At 31.3% G+C, this 20,520-nt stretch overlaps 1 protein-coding gene across 1 annotated transcript in view; it reads left to right on the top strand.

The window, feature by feature from the left end:
* Positions 1-20,308, top strand: part of LOC125067348 (cadherin-89D) — a 44,342-nt gene extending 24,034 nt beyond the window's left edge. Inside the window, exons 3-22 of the mRNA XM_047675896.1 lie at positions 109-208; positions 6,514-6,700; positions 11,203-11,311; positions 11,632-11,834; positions 12,110-12,238; positions 12,452-12,644; positions 12,846-13,004; positions 13,146-13,279; positions 13,396-13,999; positions 14,116-14,274; positions 14,349-14,529; positions 14,600-14,760; positions 14,844-16,993; positions 17,065-17,274; positions 17,363-17,532; positions 17,897-17,965; positions 18,053-18,256; positions 18,801-19,112; positions 19,399-19,515; positions 19,751-20,308. Coding sequence (XP_047531852.1) covers positions 109-208; positions 6,514-6,700; positions 11,203-11,311; positions 11,632-11,834; positions 12,110-12,238; positions 12,452-12,644; positions 12,846-13,004; positions 13,146-13,279; positions 13,396-13,999; positions 14,116-14,274; positions 14,349-14,529; positions 14,600-14,760; positions 14,844-16,993; positions 17,065-17,274; positions 17,363-17,532; positions 17,897-17,965; positions 18,053-18,256; positions 18,801-19,112; positions 19,399-19,515; positions 19,751-20,249 — 6,050 coding nt within the window. The 3' untranslated portion in view covers positions 20,250-20,308. The remainder of the gene's footprint in view (positions 1-108; positions 209-6,513; positions 6,701-11,202; positions 11,312-11,631; positions 11,835-12,109; positions 12,239-12,451; positions 12,645-12,845; positions 13,005-13,145; positions 13,280-13,395; positions 14,000-14,115; positions 14,275-14,348; positions 14,530-14,599; positions 14,761-14,843; positions 16,994-17,064; positions 17,275-17,362; positions 17,533-17,896; positions 17,966-18,052; positions 18,257-18,800; positions 19,113-19,398; positions 19,516-19,750) is intronic.
* Positions 20,309-20,520: the final 212 nt, after the last annotated feature.

Below are 20,520 nucleotides of genomic sequence, written 5' to 3'. Positions count from 1 at the left end.
AAATGCATCTTACTAAATATATATACTATGGTTTCATTGATTTAAGTTTTGTTTATGTTTTTTTTTAATATACTTATTTTTAACTTATTTTTTTTTTTATTATCACAGGTTGTAATTTTTACCCAGCGGGCGAGTATCTCAAGTTCGTGAGAATACCAGAAAACCTCAGCGTGGGAGAAGAAGTCTTACAAGTTGAAGTACATCCGAGGTAAGAATATTTTACAAAAGACTTATATGATCGCCATGTTAAAAAATGGATACTTCTGAATATTATAATACCACTCGATAATATTGCCTTTCCATTATAAAATTATTGCTTGAATGGCACATAATTATTATATAATACGTGGTTTATACGGTCCTCTATGTATGCTTAAAAATAATATTTTAAATCTTTGTGAAAGAGTAACATTTAAGAAAAAGAATGATTTACTTGAAAAATATGTTCTCAATTTCATCATGCCTCAATAAGGCCCATGCCATTTGAATTATTCAGATATATGGATTTCCTGTGTCACAGTATCATAAACTCTAAATATGGATCTACTGTATATATCAAGGAAAATTTTATTATGAAACATGTATAAAATTTTATGTAGATAAAAACTAATTTGACATCATATTTATTGCTATCTCTTTTTCTTTTGATAGGTTAAAAAGGTCTAGCAAAAGTACGAGTCCTGAAAAAATTAAAAGCAGTGTAAAAAATATTATATAATAACTACGATACGTAGGTTCAATTACTGTTTCAAAATTCTAGTCTTACCTAGTGTGCTCGGCAGCACACGTACACTTACAAATACACACACACATAAATACGCTGGCTTACTCGTCCTCATCGTGCCTTTAATGACTTTACGTTAATTTTTTCAAAACAAAAATATTTCGTCAGACCTTATCTAGGATCAAGTCGTTACCTCGTGTGGCCTAAAAGAAAACCACGATCATGTGAACGAGGACACAGTTCGTCTATCACGAAGTTCGTTTATTCCAAGACTATTTTGAAAATATCATGTTCAGGTAGAAACTATACATTCTTAGGATACATACATATATATCGATATTAAGTTATAAAAAATAGATACTTATGCAAGAGTACTTAAATAAATATTACGACGTTATTAAACTTATAAGAAGTTAAAAAATTAAAAAAATTAAATTTGTAACTAGGTACTCGTCTCAGCGGATCTACATAAAACTTTATATCGTCTATTAGATTTTTGAGAGTCAATAAGTAAGGCTAACAGCAGTACTCAAAATTGTTGTGTTCCGGCTCGAAGGGTGAGTGAGCCAGTGTAACTACAAGCACAAGAGACATAATTGATCTTAAATCCCAATTTAATTATGCAATGGCGATGTAAAGAATGATTAATATTTGTCACAGTTCCATTGTATATGAGGGGGGTGACCACTTACAATCAGGTAAACGAACCAGAGTTGATGACGGTGGCAGACTATTTACTAGGTCTAGATTTAAATCTTTACATAATTATGGTCAGGTTTCCTGACTGAGTAATGTACCTCAGTATTTACTAAACAAACAGTCGTTTACACACTTATTAAGTAAAATAAACACGAGCATTGAACCGGTTATAGTTTGATAACATATCTCGATAACGCGTTACGCGTTGGACGAGTAACGCAAATGTTGCGCGATGTTCTCGCCCTAGTTCACATGTTAATTCGTCTTACACAATCGTGTCAACATGATTGATTCCCTAGACATTCTGGTTCTAGGGTTGGAACCCTACTTTAAATCAATTTTATTATTTTCAATCGATTGATTTCCGGGGATCGGGGACAGAATGTGTGAACTGACTAACAAATATTTTCTCCTTATCAATCGCTTTTGATAGCCAACTGAAGAAACCAACTGCACAGAATATATTATACAGCACAAGAATAGTATAAACACAAGCTCATTTAATTCACTCTTATAGTTTGACACACAATCACACACGACCAGTGATATAATAAAGAGTATCGTTTAATAGTCTAGACCTGCGTTTTCACTGAGTGGTAGAGTTGAATTATTGACGATTTACGACGATGTAAAGTTTATTTGAATGAAATAAATTTGATTTGATTTGCTTTGATTTTATTGGACTGTATTATGGTTGAGTGCGTGTACCAAAATAGTCGACACTGTTATTATAAATGCGAAAGTAACTCGGTCTGTCTATCTGTCTGTTACTCTATCACGACCAAACTACTGAACCGAATTTGATGAATTTTGCTATGTAGCAAGCTTGAAGTCCATTGAAAGACATATGCTATTCTTTTTATACCTAACAGTGGACGACTAACTCCTAAATGCGAATGAAGCCGCGATTTACTTGTATCAAAGAAAAACGTATTATCAGCCAAATATTCTATTGCTTGTGTGTAAGCTCTAAGCCAAGGTGGTATTTGACTACTGAGTATCACCACATAACTTATACCGGATCGGACCGGTAATATAGAGTTAAATTAATTTAATATTAGTTATATTGAGTGCTATCCTGGACCAACTTATCTATAAATATATCTAGAATAATCAAAATGTTTGAAAGAAATTGACAGTTTTCTTTATCATAAAATATCACGTAAATCAAAATAGCTGTGCGTGTTCTTATGAATTAAAATTTACCCGTAATGCCGTGAGTAATAACGTGCTTTGATGTAATGCTTGGTGCAGTACCACGATTCTATCAAGATTAATCTATCAGGGTAATTTTATTCAATTTTTACCAACTTCCAAACCTTATAATGGTTTAGAGATTTGCATATGTAAACAGATACATTTTTTTTTATTGAATAAATTTTAATTACTACTATTATTTTGTAAAAAAATATATACAAATAATTATTTATATGTAGTAAATATATTTTGTTTTATGTGTTTGTTCGTTTCGAATCGTCATTTTTGTCAATGGCAACTTTAAATTATTACGAAGCGAAAGGAATAGACCACAATACGTTTAAAAAAGAAAAAGTATATTTGTTACTCAGAACACTCCTACATTTTGTTAAAATACTTTTTTATAGAACACCAAACAAAACGATAGCCGTCTAATTTTCCTCTTACAGACATAATGACATACTTATTGCTCAATACGGTGAGAGTAAAAGTGTGTAGTTATATTCGTATATTACATAGTTTGGGTCAGCGTAGTTCGGCGTTTTTTTAACCGCCAATTAAAATAATCGTGTAATAAACGCTGTTATTGATCGAACTATAAATTATAATGTGACTTATGACTATATTATCAAAACATGATTTCTTAATTACACTTATTATTAATTTATTCCTGTCCCTTTAATGCTTCGTAACAAATACAAGTCTACATATAATCAACTTTGACTGCTATAATTAGAAATGATTATTACGTTTGAGCAGTTTTTTCATTTAAATTAAACATAAAACAAAACATGAATATAATTTTCGTAACGGTATTTATTATTTTAATCATATGAAATACGTTTAAATTAAGTTTAACTTAATTGATAGCCGTAACCTGAACTGCACTTTAGAGCACATTTATATAAAATAGCAACTGAATCTCCCACAAAGACTCAGGCCTTTTTTATAATAATATCCAAACATACAAAACTATTTTTAATTTACTGTCAAAATTAAAATCGTAGCACACGTATAATAAAATATTAATAAACGCCGCGTCAAAAACGTCCGTATGAAAACAAAAGTAACGTCTGACATTTATACAAGTGCTATATAGAATATGACTTGACATTTCAAACATTAAATAATTGCGACAATTGACAACAGCTCGCAAAAAGCTCTTTAAAAACCCACTTGAGTCTAACATTGCATCGTAATTTATCTATTACAATAAATTATATATAAACAAATCAAATATTACAACTATGTTATTAAGTATATAAGACTGCTTAATGTTGTTGACAAAGTATATATTTAGGAATATGAATAGAGCGGTTACCGTCATTAGAACAGAGAATAAAATAGCACCAGTGATCCACAGTTTCAGTGTCGGTAGTTATCAACGCGAAGTTGAGACGTCAACTAGTTTTCAACATTTTTAATTACTCTCTTTCAGTAATATTATGGCCACATAAATCTTATATACTCATAGCGTAAGATGTTTGTCCCAGTGATTATGGGGCGATACTTGCATATAAAAATCCGTTATGGTCTCATTTTGTAGAGCTCCTCATCTTTGATTCTTGATGGCATTTTACTAAATTGTTACGAATTAAAAATTGTTTTGAAAAAAGTTACTGTCGGGTTAGAGAGCGGTGCTATGGATGTATATGAAAAAATAAAAAACGTAAACAAAATTAAAGGTAAGCTCTTTTAGACAAATTCCAATTCTAACTTATGTATGCTATTGGAAACCTGTTTCGAAATTCCTAAAAATCTTTTGAATAAACGCAAAGTTTCGAGACCCACTAGTGATTAAAGAAAGAGCGTAAGTGTCGTATTACAAAAGAACTAAAACGGACGAGCCAACATTATTATCTTGGTGTGCGTGACGCTCGACAAACGCCATATTATAGTCCAGTCATTATCTATATTTGGAATGGTTCATTTGCATTTCTCGCTTTTTTTTCTCTATAATGACTGGACTAATACTACTTTACTAGTATGCGTGTACTCCGAGTCAGTTGTTGGCCAATATATTTTGACGCCTTCTTAGTTTTGACTATCTATACATAAAACTAAAGATTAGTTTGTCAAACTATATCAATAAATAGCTTTGTTTTGGAGTAACGACAAATTAACTTCGACATTGTATTGACGTGATATAATTGGTCAAGTCCTACGTTATATATTATATTCATTATGAAATCATAAACAATAATGCTTTTTGATAGTCAACAAAATTATGATCGATACTTGCAAGAACCAAAGTAGTTACGTCGAGTGCATTATAAAATATATAAATATGAATCAAGAACGGTTTGTAGTGCATAATATAGAAAAACGACGTTACGTTATCAACTTATCATACGTTCCTAGTTTTGTATTCTAATTTGGAACGAATCGTAACCGGATCGTTGTGTTAGGAGAATAAAAAACGGCTACACGGTAACTTTTACGTTTCTATTCGATTTCTATTCGACAATTGACAATTTGTTAGAAGAATTGTCCCCCTGTTCTGATATACATTGATAATAAAAAAAATTAAGCACACTACCATGCGTTTAACCCACATAGAAAATAATATGTATACTATATTTTTAATGTAAAAAAATATTGTTTACGTTCATACAATGACAATGTCAAGTTTAAAAGCAATGACGTTTCTTTTGACATTTATGGTAATAATGACAATATATCATCCAACTGAGCCTCATCTTTCCTATCTTGCGAATCAATGTCACTTATATTTTTATTTACGGATGAATTTCGACCAATGAGCGAAGACTAGTAAATATAAACGGGTACGTAATTGCTCTAACAGTTGCGAATGGACGTATCATGTCACAGTTTTACTTTACTGTTATTGATTGAGATTATTAAATGCCGAGATGATTCATAGAAAGTGGGTTTATGGACTTTATGGGAATGTTAGAACTAGGGTTGTCAACCACGAGAAAAATGATAATGCTAATTTGATAGAAAATTTTATAAATAATAAATTCTTCAACTATTAGTTATTAGTCAGTACTTTGTAAGATAATTAAATAAGCTATATCGAATAAAAAAGAGATATCACTTAATTTTTTAACATACCTAGGTATGTATAGGTAGATATACACTCTATGGTCGCGTATAGAGATTTCATTAAATTTGAATTGTAATACATTTGATATATTAAAGTTATTTCAAGGACATTTCAAATTTAAAAAAAGGATAAAGTCTATAGTACATTTTATTGAAGTAGACTCTCTTCTTGTTTACATTTAATTTAAGTGCCACAGTTAAGAAAATCACGAATTACCTACAATAAAATACAAGTTATAAATGTCAATGTTTAAATATACCCCAAGTTGGGGTGCAAGCAAAGTAAAAGAAATTGAACAGATTAATATTAAATAATTTAACAAATCATTATAAGATAAGAGTCTGACAAGAATGAAAAAAAACTGTATATTAGAATATACTGTATTATTAAAGACTTAGGAATTTGGCGAGTACATAAAAATCCGAGGCGGATCGGTTGTTTCAAATAAAATGGAATGCTTAAAAAATTTTGTTATTTTTGAAATTGTTGTAACGTCAAAAAAATCTATAACATTTAATTAAAGTTGACTTGTACCGCCATCTAGTTGAGTTATTCGAAACTTAACAGAAGCCACCTAACATAACCAAGAACACAAAATAACGTTCAAACAAAGTTCATGTAAATGACAATAGATGTCAGTGAAGAATATTGGTAGAAAAGGAATATTATTGTATTATTATTAGTTTATACATATATATAATTTTAGGCGTGATAATAGTAAGATAGGTAATCAGTAATGTATAGTAAATCAGATGTATGAGAGATAGGTAATCAACAATTAGAAGATATAACCTGCTATTAATTACGTCTTAAATAATTTCAGAAAGAACCTGGTACTACAGCCCGTGGACAGAGAAGATGACGCCAACCTGTTCACCTACAGAGACATTAACAGAACCCATGTCTCAGTTGTGCTGGCCCAGAGTGTGGACTCATTAGTGGACAATGATTCTCCTCAGAATGTCGTCAAGTTCAGGCTTGGTTGCGACTTCGATACTGGAGATGATCTGGTATGTTATATAATAAAATTTATAATTTCATTAAGAATATTTTTTGATTGATTCATTAATCCAATATATACCAATAATTTATTGTTGTTTCGAACGATGAGACCTTAATAGACCTTAATAAACTATGCCAGGCATCATATAAAATACCTTCACGTAAGTACTAACAACTACAAAAAAGCTAAGGAGCTGTTTAACTCGCTGGCTATACTTGCATTACGAGTTACGGCTATATTATTCCTAGCCTGTAGCTGAAAACTAAGAACTACTTGATAGAAAAATATAAAAGATATATGAATTTTCTACCTGATTTAATGCCGGAACTTTATCATCTACAGCCTTTATACTACAGAAATACATGAAACTCTACTTAATCAATCAAATCCAAATCTATCGAACCTGTGATGATTTCGTTTTAAGATTTATATTATTGACAGAATTTGGCAGGTTCAAGAATTTCAATTCCATAACAGATGACGTATATTCTCGTGTTCAGCGGAAAAATGATGATCTTGAATGTGATATAAATTCCGCCTACATTAAACAGTAGCGCGGTGAATAAACTCTGATTATTTTTATCCTTGAACTATAAGCTTAAAATAAATTCTATTGAATGTACGGGATTATCTCGATTATCTAATAGATACGAAAATTAAAATTACAAAGCTTGTGTAATCATTTATTGGAATTAAATACCAACTTAATTTAACATAATAATATCATACGAATCTTAAAATTTATTTTCATCATCATCATAAGCTCGTGTCAGAAAGGCTAACTCCAGTAATGGTGCTGGAGTTAACCTTTCTAATGGAACGCCACTGAGTTTTTTTTTTTTTTTTATATTGGACAACATCTCATACATTACTCTGATCCCATTGTAAGTAGCTAAAGCACTTGTGTTATGGATAATCAGACGTAACGACGGTACCACGAACACCCAGACCCGAGACAACATAGGAAACTAATGAACTTTTTCTACATCGACTCGGCCGGGAATCGAACCCGGGACCTCGGAGTGGCGTACCCGTGAAAACCGGTGTACACACCACTCGACCACGGAGGTCGTCAAAGACTGAGTTCGTCACTGAGTTCGATCTTCAGCTCTCCTTCTACAATTCCTACCCGCTGTATTACTTATATTTTATGTTATAATCAGACAGTTAAGTAATTATAGAAATATTTTTCTTAAGGATGTTCAAATTTTTTCATATACTCGTACACTGTTTTAATTTAATTGATTAATGTTTTCCGAGAATGTTTTGTACATGTAAACAGCGATATAATTTATGCAAAAAACGTTTTTATTTACAAAATACATAATCGTAAAAATAACATGTAGGAAACAATGCATATCTATAAATATTATGAACCCAATAAGGTTTACGTTTACTTTTACAACTTGAGGCGTAAAAAGTATAAAAACGCCTTTTAGATGAAGTTCATTGAACCTTAGGACAGGAACCCCGCGGATAGCGTGCGAGGAATTAAATGTTATGGATTAGTCACACAGCGTGCGTCGAGCGTACTATTGGATTGTGACGTCACGTACCTGTACTACTAATGGTATTTTTTATTAGAAAGTAGTAGTAAAAGTAATAGTCCGTAATGAGCAAGTGTTGGTTAGAGATCTCCACTTCTGAGAAGATAACAATATCCTGCATGTGTATTTTATATTCCAAATTAAGCAGGATTCCACGCCTGAGTGCCAACACAGCCTATACTATTTTTTTATATTTGTTATATATTGTTATTTATTAGATACCATACTTGTGCAATTTATATCAAATTAAATGGGACTTCATTTAAAAATTTTAATAACTTTATCAGTGGCCAATAGAGTAAACATAATTTATCAAAATATAATTCATTTAATATTGTATTCTGCATTTAATATATTTTCATGACTCATCCAGTACAAAATTATAGCTGTCAACAGACTCACTCGGCGTATGTTTACGTAAATACTTTGCCTATTTGCATAATTGCTCTTTAAAACAGCCGTTATCACTTAGGAAACAATGTGTCGAAGTAACTAATTCAATTATGATTGAGTGACAGGTTAGTTTGAATAAGTTAAGTTTTAAAAATTCACTAAAATATAATAATTTTAAAAAAGTACGATAAAAGTGATTTAAAAGTTTTTTTTAAGAGATTGATTAAATATTTAAAGTTAGATAGCATTTAACGCAGGTTGTTCGCGCTAATATAATATTAGCGATAAAGATATTTGTGAGTAAAACTTATGATATTTTGAATATTTTGTGTGGCAGCCCACGTATGTTTGTCCTACTAACATCTCGTCTCTTTGGATGAAGGTTTTTACGCTTATTTATGTTTTTTGAGATTATTTCACCACATCGCTCAAACGTGAGTTGGAGGCGTTACAATATGGCAGGATTCGTCGGATACATTCCTCACGATGTTTTGCCTTACCACCAAACACGAGAGTAATTATTATTAATCTGAGCTCCTAAAAACTCTGTGACTTGTCTGGATTTTAAGATTGCAATCTTCGACTAAGTTTTAATTCTAACTCGACTCAACTTTTGGTATATTTAATTAAAAGTTTAGTAAGTGGTTTTGAAATAATGTCATGTTAAACGGAAAATATTTTAAGCGTTTTACTAAATATTTAAATACACAAAGTAGTATATAAAAGTTTAGAGGAAAAAAGTTTGAACTAAATTTTAAATAAATATTTTTCGAACGGTTTTCTTAAATGAAAAAATTCTGAGTGAAAAATAGATTTCATTGAATAAGCAGATGTCACACTATTGTATGAAAAACAAGTAGAAAATCTTATTCAAATCTAAACTGCTGATAAAACAGACATTATATCCGGTGGAAGAAACTCTAGGAAAATGGAAAATGTCCTTTTAACCACAAACTCAAATGATAAATCACTGAGTTATTTTTAGAAGGGACGGAACAGTTTATTTCACCAAGAACTGACACCAAGATTTATTGAAGGAACTAAACTGTATCAGATTTCAAAAATAAAACATAATTTTACCAAAAATTTATTTCATATATGATATATTTATTTAAATTATAATAATAATGATCCTGTTAGTTAATAAGAATATTTATTTTTAAAGGAATTTTGCATTAACATATTCTATTGAAAACGATTTTTAAACGTCAAAACTTTAATTATTATTAATGCTTACTACGTGAGTTATTTAATATGAACTCTCAGGAGCGTTTTATATAGTTTTATATCAAGATTTTTTTTCTTCAATTTTAATATCAAATTCAGGTATCGCCTCTCGAATTTATTTAATAAATTTTGGGTCGGCTTTAGTTATCCAGACGTTCTATGAAATCTTTTTTTGGATCTGCCTTTTGAGAAATTATATTTGACAGATGTCCTTAAAATCTCATTCAGCTACATACATGCTGTACTAGCCAAGGTACATGTAGTTGTTAATTGCAACTAATTTAATCGCATTACTTATATAATTTATAAAACTCATACCATTAAAAGACCTTCAATTAGATACCTAAAAGGTTCAAGTTTAAATCTGGCTCTCTTTCTAAATATCAGTGACCACAATCGTCCGTCCAAACCGTCATTAAGGACGATAAAAATATAAACAACATACAACACAAAAAGGGCTCAGTGAAATTATATTTCAATGCCTTGTGGCATTGGAAAGTCACAAGGGATATTGAAAACCTTCACCCAGTTTAAGAAATTCTCATAATTTTGTCCCGCTATCAAGAATTTCAATCTTAAGCATGAACTTCTGACCGCAAATTCATAACAATACTGGAGGCAACATTGAACTGCTAAGAGTTTTTGCGCTCGTTCGACGAAGAAAACTTTCTTAAGATATTTTAATATCGGCCATTTCCTCTTTTTAATTTGTACAGCTGACTTTTAAATTGTTATACTTTTTACTTAGTGTTTAGTCCACGAAGCGTAAATAAACGGGTAGCGGACTTCCTAACGATATATAAATCGTAGGTTTAAATCTGATCTTCCGGATTATTATTAAAAAAAATTATAAGCTTTGCGGACGAGCATATAGGCTACCTGATGGTTGGTGGTCAACACAGATATTGGCGCTGTCAGAAGTATTAAATATTTCTTACATCCCCAATGCCGCCACCAACCTTGGGAGCTAAGCTCTAAGTCCCTTTTGTCTGTAGTTATACAGGCTCACGCAGCCTTCAAACCGGAATACATCAACACTGAGTACTGCTGTTTAGCAATACAATATCAGATGAGTGGGTCGTACCTATCTAAACGAGCTTGAAGCCCTATCACCAAAAAATTGTCGTCCCTAATCTTAGGGCAAAATTTCTTTAGTTTTAAGAAAAAAAATAGTAATTCCTCGAAATAATATTATGGAACCTAACGCATACACACCAGAAAAGTCTTCGGAACTTAATGATGTTGTATGAATTTCCAATGTTATTAATACTTATAATATCGATGTTTTAATTAATCAACATCATAATTAAAATATTTTAAACCAAAATGTACTTTTTTTCAGATATCCGCATATTTGTCAGTGACAGTATACATAGAGGATATAAATGACAACGTACCTATGTTCCTGGATACGCCATACCGAATCACGGTAGATGAACTTACTCCACCAGGTAAGTTAAGATTAAAGCCATTACTTCATATACAATCTATAAAAATAATGATTGCTATCAGCAATTAATCATTAACTTCTCTGAGTTCTTATTATCTTATTTTTAATTACATTTTCTTGATCTTCAAAAGTGTAAACAACATTGACCATCAAAAATAAAAACCACTTGTCTACATAAAAATTACAAAACAAATTTATTTCATAGTAAAATATAACAATTAAACTAATAATAAATGCTAATTTACTCCTTATTTAAAACATTAGGTATAATCTAAGTAAGGTCTAAACAGAAATGACGATAAATTATATTCTCTTTCGCAGGTTTAACGATCTTCAAAGGTATCCGTGCCTTTGACCGTGATAAACCTAACACGCCCAACTCTGACGTCCAATACACCATTACATCTGGCGATGATAATGGACGATTTGTACTTGAAAGTTCTCACAAACCATACCTCATATTAAACAAACCATTGGATTTCGATACCGGAGATAAAGAGTTCGTTCTTGCTATAACCGCATCGGTAATTATTTATTATTGTGTTTTCTATTATGAAGTTAGCATACCGCTGATAATTGGCGGTCAAAAACATCAACAAAAAGATAGGAATTGCTTTTTAAAGCAGTATTTTGTTTCGTTCGTTAATCATTAATTAATAATCTATTCGATCTATTAAATTGATGTTTTTTTAAAAAAAAAAAATCATAAAGGTTCTCCTGTTTTTTGTTTATTTGTCCTATTAAAAAATCTGTAGTAATTATTATTCTTTAAAGTCGTCCAACTTAAAATGTTTTCCAGGATCGTGGTTCACCGCCTCGCAGCTCCAACGCCACTGTTCACATCGTGGTACAAGATAATGATGATCTTCCTCCAAAATTTACTTTTGATGTCTACAGGACTAAAATTCCTGAATTTTATCCAATACTCGTAAGTAACGATAATAATATAAAAGAGTACTTTAGTCTATCTAAATGTGAAAAAAAAGAGCACGTCCTACTAACTCAATAATGTTTGGGACCTCATTTCTCGGAATTAAACTTATTGTTTTTATGAATATATTTTTTGTAAAAGCAAGTCAAATTTGAAATTTTAATAGGTCTTTTATTTTTTAATTACAACCTCATTTGTAAATGTTACCAGGGCAAAAGGATTCATAAGGAACTCGTGTTCACTCACCCAATCCGCGCATTCGACCAGGACGCTGGTGTCGCAGCGCCTGTTCGATATGAGCTAGTCTCTGGGAACGATCGCCGATTGTTTTTACTCAGCGCACTCAATGGTAGCTTATTTTTGGAGAAAGAGGTGGACTTAGATGCCGAGACAGCTCTACCTGGTAAAACTATATCATGAATGTAAACTATTTAATATTAATTTATTTACTGATTCGTTAACGTATAAGCTAAGTTTAAAAATTAAATAGTAATAAAAAAAGGATAATGAGAAGAAACATTTATTAACGTCAAAATAAAAAACAACTAAATTTTTAGCCTTTTTATTGTTATTACCTACTTTGATTTAATATTTTTTTTTAAAGGTAACACCTTCGTATTACAAATTCAAGCATCTCAAGTGGACAATCCTCTCAAAGTGGCGCAAGCTAGAGTTGAAGTTGAGATAATGGATTTGAATGACAATCTTCCAGATTTTGAGGTGGATTTCTACAATATCAGTATTGTGGAGAATTTGCCAAACGGTAATATTTCAAGTGTTTTTGTTCCAATATCTTCCATCAAAACCTATTTTTTACACTTATTCTATATATTTTCTTAAAAGATCGCATAAAGCCATACTTATATGTAAAAATATTTTAAATATTATTTTGTTATTTAACTAGGTTTCAGTGTTTTGCAAGTTATGGCAACTGACAAAGATCAAGGGGATAACGGCGAATTTACATATCAATTAAATGATCCAAAGGGCGCATTTTCAATAGACCCACGGACTGGCTGGCTTACTGTTAGGAATCAAGTTAGTAAAGTTATTGTATTATAACATAAAAATGTTTTATGCGTATATAAGTATATACAGCTTGTATAATATAATTATTATCCCTTAATGACATATTTATGATACTTTTATTCCAGACTGAATTGGATCGTGAACAACATGCCTCATTAAGAATGAAAGTATACGCAAATGAAAAAAATCCTAGCGTGGTTGGAACTTTTTTAGATAAGCAAAGACTACCGAAATGGCACCGATCACCTTCCACCTCTAGAACACCTTCAAAAGATAAAACAACCTACGTTTTTCCAGACAAAATTGGCTCCAGTAGTGAAAACGTAGAGTATTTTGAAGAGTCACGTCAACTGATGTCGTTTGTTACCGTTGAAGTAACATTACTAGATGCAAATGATAATAATCCTGTATTTATACCAAGCAATTTGTATGAGTTCACAGTCAAATATGATGCATTTGTTGGTACTGAAATTGGTAAAGTTAAAGCAGTGGATCCAGACTTAGGAAGAAACGGAATGGTTCTTTATGATTTACAGAGAACGAGCAACTTAACTATTACGTCTCCTTTTCAAGTGGATGCTGAAACTGGAATGATAGTTTTGGTAGAATCACCAATATTAGAAGGAAGACACGCTTTGTTTATAGAAGCATCTGACCGTCCAGCTAATCCTAGTGAACGAAGATATTCATTGGCTGTAGTCACGATCGATGTAATCGGAGATAATAAAGGTAACATTTTAGTTAAACAAAAATAATGCACATTTATTTCTAAGTTTAAGTGTTTGTTTGTTTGAAATTAAATAAATTATTATTATAAATATTTTAATGAAAAATATATCATATAGGTTCAAAAGCAGACAAACCAGATTTTATAGGATCTCCGTATGAATTTTGGGTTGGGTCTAATGTTGGTATTGGAACCAGTGTTGGACAAATCAAAGTAAATGATGCTATGAAAAAGAGTGATGTTACATACGATTTGTTGCATGGATATGAAGAAGGAGGTTAGTTAAAATATTTTGTATTTTTAAAGTATTTACTCTAACTGAAATATAAAATAACGTCTGTTTTTTTATAGTGCCATTTGCAGTTGAAGAGAGATCGGGGGTAATTACTGTTATAAATGAGCTTTCTAAGTTTGATAGACCCTTGTTCGATTTCGAAGCTGTGGCAATACAAGAAAAGCTCAACATCACAATATCAACAAATGCCACAGTTCATGTTGTTGATGTTAATGACGAGAGAGGTGTCTTTTTGAAGTAAATATATTATATTTTAGATGACTAAGTTAACCTTTAGATTCTCAATAACAATGTTTTATATTTTCAGGGGAACGCATTCACCGTTTGTATTTCATGTCAAAGAAAATGTAGCTGGGGCTATAATTGGTCATATTTTCCCTGTAAATTCAAGTTCTTTTTCAAACAATAGTGGAAATATCAATTTCATTATTGCAAATCAACTAGATGTCGCAGATGAAATTGCAATTGGTAAAAATACAGTACATATGCATAAATTACATAAATATGTATAAGTTTTTTAAGTTTATTCAATTAAATTGTAAATTTTTTAGGTCAAGATGGAACTATTTATGCACAAAAGTCCTTGGATAGAGAAAAAAGAGATGTTTATAGAATGACAGTCATTGCTGAATTCAATAAAGGCGTAATATCCGGTGCCGGATTGTATCAAATTATAATACACGTTGACGATGAAAATGATAACCCACCTATCTTTGATATGTTAGTATATGAAGGTTTTATCACAGAAAATGCCAAAACTGGGACAGAAGTAAAAATGAGTAATAGAATACAAGCTAAAGATTCTGACATAGGTCAAAACGCAGTCTTTATGTACACTTTATTTGGTGATGGACATGATTTATTCAATGTCAATGATGAAACAGGAGTTGTAACATACGTTGGAAGTAAATTGGATCGAGAAGAAAAAAGTGTTTACTTATTAAAATTGGTTGCTAGAGATAAGGGCAGTTTGAAGTCAGAAGCAAAGTTAACTATTAATATTTTAGATGAAAATGACAATAAGCCTAAATATAACAAAATTATAATTCCATTCGGCGAGCCAGTAGACTTATTAGAAGTTGATGAACAAACATCGCTAAAAATATATAAAGAAAAAATTAATAATATTACTGGGAATGTATTAAAATTGGAAGCCAAACCGAAAAATAAATTTCCTGTAACTGAAAATGCTCCATTATTTTTAGTACCTGAAAATATTGCGGTAGGGACAACTATATTAAGGTTAAATGCTATTGATATGGATAGCGGGGTAAATGGACAACTACGCTATGAATTTGTCTCTGAAGTATTTATGCCTCCTTACCCTCTGCCTGCTAATGCATTGCAAGTGAAAAGATATTTCGTCATCAATGAAAGACATGGTCATATTGTTGTAGCGAGAGCTTTGCCACCAGAATCAGAGTTTCGTTTAAATATTTCGGCATTAGATGGTGGAGACTTAAGCGATCATATAACAATTAGATTGTTTGTAAAAGATGTCAACGATCATTTTCCAATGTTCAAAAAAGCATGGTATAACTTTAATGTAGAAGAAGCTCAGTATAGCCGAAGAGTTTTAGGAAAGGTTGATGCAACAGATGCTGATTTTGGTCAAAATTCAAACTTAACATATTTTCTTCAACCATCAAGTAAAGATATTCCGTTTGAAATATCTTCGTTGAATGGTGTATTAAGTGTCAATGGTGTTCTTGATAGAGAAAAAGAAGATAAATATACTTTAACTGTTGTTGCACGAGACAATGGACAAGATAAAAAATTATCTTCCTCCGTGAGTGTGGAAATTCAGGTACTTGATGTTAATGATAATGCTCCTAAATTTTTTGCTTATGATGACTTATTAGAATGGAAACACCCAGAAGCAGATGAACTTTCAAATCACAATTTTGAATCAGTCATGATGATGCCAGTTTACAAGGCAACATTGGAAGAAAATGCTCCTATTGGTACAACTGTGACAAGAGTTTACGCAAACGATTCAGATTTTGTTGGAAATGGAAATGGATTAATTCTTTATAGTTTACCTCAAAGAAAAAATCAAATGAATATGTTTACTATCGACTCCAAAGAAGGTATACTAACCACAACAACACGATTAGATTATGAAAGTCAAAAGGTACATAATGTCACAGTAGTAGCCTCAGACTTAGGATCGCCAAGCTTAAGTTCCACTGCTATAGTTATGTTAAGTGTCAAAGACATCCCTGATGAAGTAGAAGTCTCTGATAAGCCAGTATTTATTTCACGCTATTATGAATTAGAAATTGAAGAAAACGTTCACACGCCTGTTGAACTAGTCACTCTCAATTTGACAGAACACTATGAAAATTTCAAAATGAAATATTTTGTCTTAAATGATAATGATACAGATATCAAGAAATCATTCGTAATCGATCCTCGGAATGGAACACTATATTTAATAAGAAGTCCTGATCGAGAGATAAGAGACACGTATGAAATAATTGTTCGAGTAGAAAGACAAAAAATAAGTAGAGAACTTCCGCATATGATTTATCCCGTTGCAGACGATGTTCTTGAAGGAATGTCAAAATACGATGTTAAGGTAGTAGTCAGGATCAAGGACGTTAATGACAACCCTCCTAAATTCATGAATGGTGGGCGGCCAATGGTAACAGCTATACCTACCACTGCACCATTTGGGTATGAAGTTATTCAGTTACAGGTAAGTGCATTTTTTTATACTTATAACTCCTTTTTTTCATATAAGACACTAATTTACTTTTTTAATTGTAGGCATCAGATGCTGATATTGGTATAAACGCAGATATTCGTTACCAAGTGATTAACTCTGAAGGAGCACGGTTTAGCGTAGACTCGATCAGTGGAAGAGTCAGAGTTGCCGGCAGTTTTCTAAGGGACGCTGGACGAGTTATTGGATTTGATGTTAAAGCTACTGATCGACGTGGTGCCGATGATGGTCGTTCGGCTATTGTCAATGTATTTGTAAGTTGATTTTTGACTACAACAAACAAAACTTAATAAAAATTTTGATTTTATAATATTTTTCAAAATGATATTGATATCGTTATAGGTATATGTCCTAAATGAGAACAAGCAATTAGTTATGGTATTGGGAGGTAAACCAGTAGAGGTGGAAAAAGAAATGGATAATATTACGAAACATCTTTCAAACATGACAGGTTTTGATATTCGTGTGCGACGCATTGAGACCAGCGCTAAGGGAGCTATGGATGGTTACGCGTAAGTTGAAATTTAAAAATCGAACGTAAGCTAAATATATTAAACATAAGAAGGAAACTCCATAAAACTTTGATTTAAACCCAATATCATCTACTTAACGAACAAAATGAATATTTTGTGAAAGGTGATATTAAGGAAATTAAACGGAAATTCCAATTACTACGTAACCTCGATCGAAATCAATCAAATTTTGATCAAGATTATTTTATAAATATTGTAGATTTATTTTTATTGTATACATATCAAGGGTCTAACAAAATTAATATTGTAATTAATACTATAATTTTTATGGGTGGAAGAAGAAAGGAACAATTTATAGAATGTGTAAAATTGTTTTTATTATTTGAAGTGTTTTTTGTTCCAGGACAAATATGTACATTTATGCCGTTGATCCCATATCTAATGCGATTATTGATATGGAAGTACTACAAAAGTGAGTACTTTTTTAAATTTATATAAATATTTTTTCGATCGATTATCTTATACAAATAGTAAATATATAATTGGACTCTTATTACAGATCTTTAACAAAAAGAGAAGTTTTTCTACGTCACAATCTAGCTGGCTTTAAGGTTTTGGAAGTCGGAGACACTGCTATGGTTCAAGCTAGAAGCGGTCAGATGTTGAGCACTATGGAAATAAGTGTGGTGGCTTTAGGATGTATTGTATTTATTGGAGCCTGTACTACTGCCATCTGCATATTATGTGTTAAGAAAACGAGAAGGTAAATAATAGGACATAATAATTTTAGGTATTAAAATATTAATTAGATATAGTTGGCTTTTATTACAACAATTAAAAGTCATGAATTTCAAGAAAGTTATAAAGCTTAAATGAATAGATGTAAACTGTCAATTGATAATTATAAGAGTAGTAACCGTAAAACAATATTAGTTGATATTAATTACACTTAGGCGCTTATAAATAATTAAGACCCTCTATAGAAATCTCCAAAAGGTAAGCGATTTTATTTCTTACACATTTCAGACATCATCACCACCACAAAAGAAAGCATGCACATCATTATTTCAACTAGATACTAGAATTTTACGCAATAATTTATTACTAATCTTAAAAACTTTGTCATTTCATTGAAATAAAAATATTATAAAATTGATTAATGATTTTATTATTGTGTAAATATAAATGTTTCCTCAATTTTCTATTTCTCAATGCTTATTTCTTTCCATATCTTCAGATCACTCATGAATTGTTTAATAACCCTTTGCTTCTATTGACTGAATTCTTTTCTATCTTTGCCCTAACAGAAACCGCCACAAACCATTTTCCCAACAACGTCTAAATGCTTTCTCAACTGAGCACCTTACTAAATACGGAGGTCTGTTTCCATCTGGAAACAATCAGTGTCAAGAACTCAACCAATCGTTTAGCGAAGCCGATTCGTACGTCGATGTTATAAATCAAAGTACGCTGAAGAAAACGTGTCCTCATGGAAACGCCGTGGAAGAATTTGGGAAGGCCCATCAGAAATGTGTAAAAGGGCAGTTTACAGATATTAATGGAAAAGAAAAGCATGAGCGAATGTGTATTAAGTTTAATCAACGTTCTATGCAGAAAAGGTAAGGACATACGATGTAAAAACCAAATAAGTTTGCAAACGATACTACTATTATTATTTGTAGTGACATCTAAATGGTACATGTTTCCTATCACTTTACTATTCTATTAAATTAAAAATTATACAATATCACATTATTCTGATAAAAATCATTAATCAATAAATATTAACAAAATTTACTTCGACCAAATCAATAAATCAAGTTTGAACAAACATCCATCATGTTCATAACCCAAATACAATTATCTCACAAGAACTACAATTTAACACACGTACATCAAACATAGGAAAGGTCAAGACACATCGATAACGTCAGTGAATTCCAGTGGCCAGGACTCGGGAATCGCTGAAGCGAGGTGTCCTTGTGGGCAGTCCACCACTCATACCTCGGAGGAGAGCAGCGGGTATGAATGATATTATCTTATAAAATATTAAACTTATATAATAAGTTTGAATAAATAGTTAAAAGATAATAAATCAAATTTCAATAAAAGTTAGATACTTTAGTAAATAACCTAATTTTATTGGACTAAACTAAACTAAATTTATTAAAACGGACAGTTTAAATATAAATAATTCCAGTCTTTTCTTTTATTTGTGTTTTGTAGAAAACTTTTAAATTGTTTTGTGAAATTACAGATGTAGCTACGAAGACTCATTAAAATCCAATAATAATCAGGAAAGAAAATCCTTCCATGCTGATCAAGATAACAGATTTATTCGCCGAGCATCATTCAATCACCAGCCCTTGGACACTAGAAGATATAACCATCGGCGACAATCTTTTTCAGAAAATTTACAAAGACATTTCCCATCCTTTGAAAGAATCGGATCAGGTGGTAGAATATCTAGACAGATTTCTACACCAAATGTGAGTACACAGCCGTCATACTTCTTAAATGGTAAGAAAAACTATAGAAAAAAGGAAGTGATCAATGAACCGATGGTCGATTATGATCACAGTGAAGTTGATGACGTTTTTGATACAAGACTAGATAGAAGATTGAGTGGTAAAAATAATAGAAAAGGAAGCTTCATGGATTTGGGCCAGACGGCAGTTTTCGTTGCGGCTCCGGCCACTGCTGAAATAATGAGAAGACAAGGAAGTGAACGGATTATGTTCGCAAGACCTTTATAGCACTGAAAACAAATTGAGTTTATTAATGATTTAATTTTTTAATCTTGATACATACCTACCGATGTAAATACATATTTAGTTCAATATGGTGTTATTAAAAATGTAAATAATTTGTGATATAATAGTTAGTTATGATAAATGTATTTATGTAAATAATTATAAATTAATTCGATGTATATACTCATGAGGCTTTAGAAAGTTATATAATAATAAGTATTGATTGTCTACATTTTGGTAATATTTCGCCCGATGATATTTATTATATTTTGCA

This window comes from Vanessa atalanta, chromosome 11 (genome assembly GCF_905147765.1).
Source record: "Vanessa atalanta chromosome 11, ilVanAtal1.2, whole genome shotgun sequence".
Lineage (NCBI taxonomy): Eukaryota > Metazoa > Arthropoda > Insecta > Lepidoptera > Nymphalidae > Vanessa > Vanessa atalanta.
This window is presented reverse-complemented; position numbering and strand designations above follow the sequence as displayed.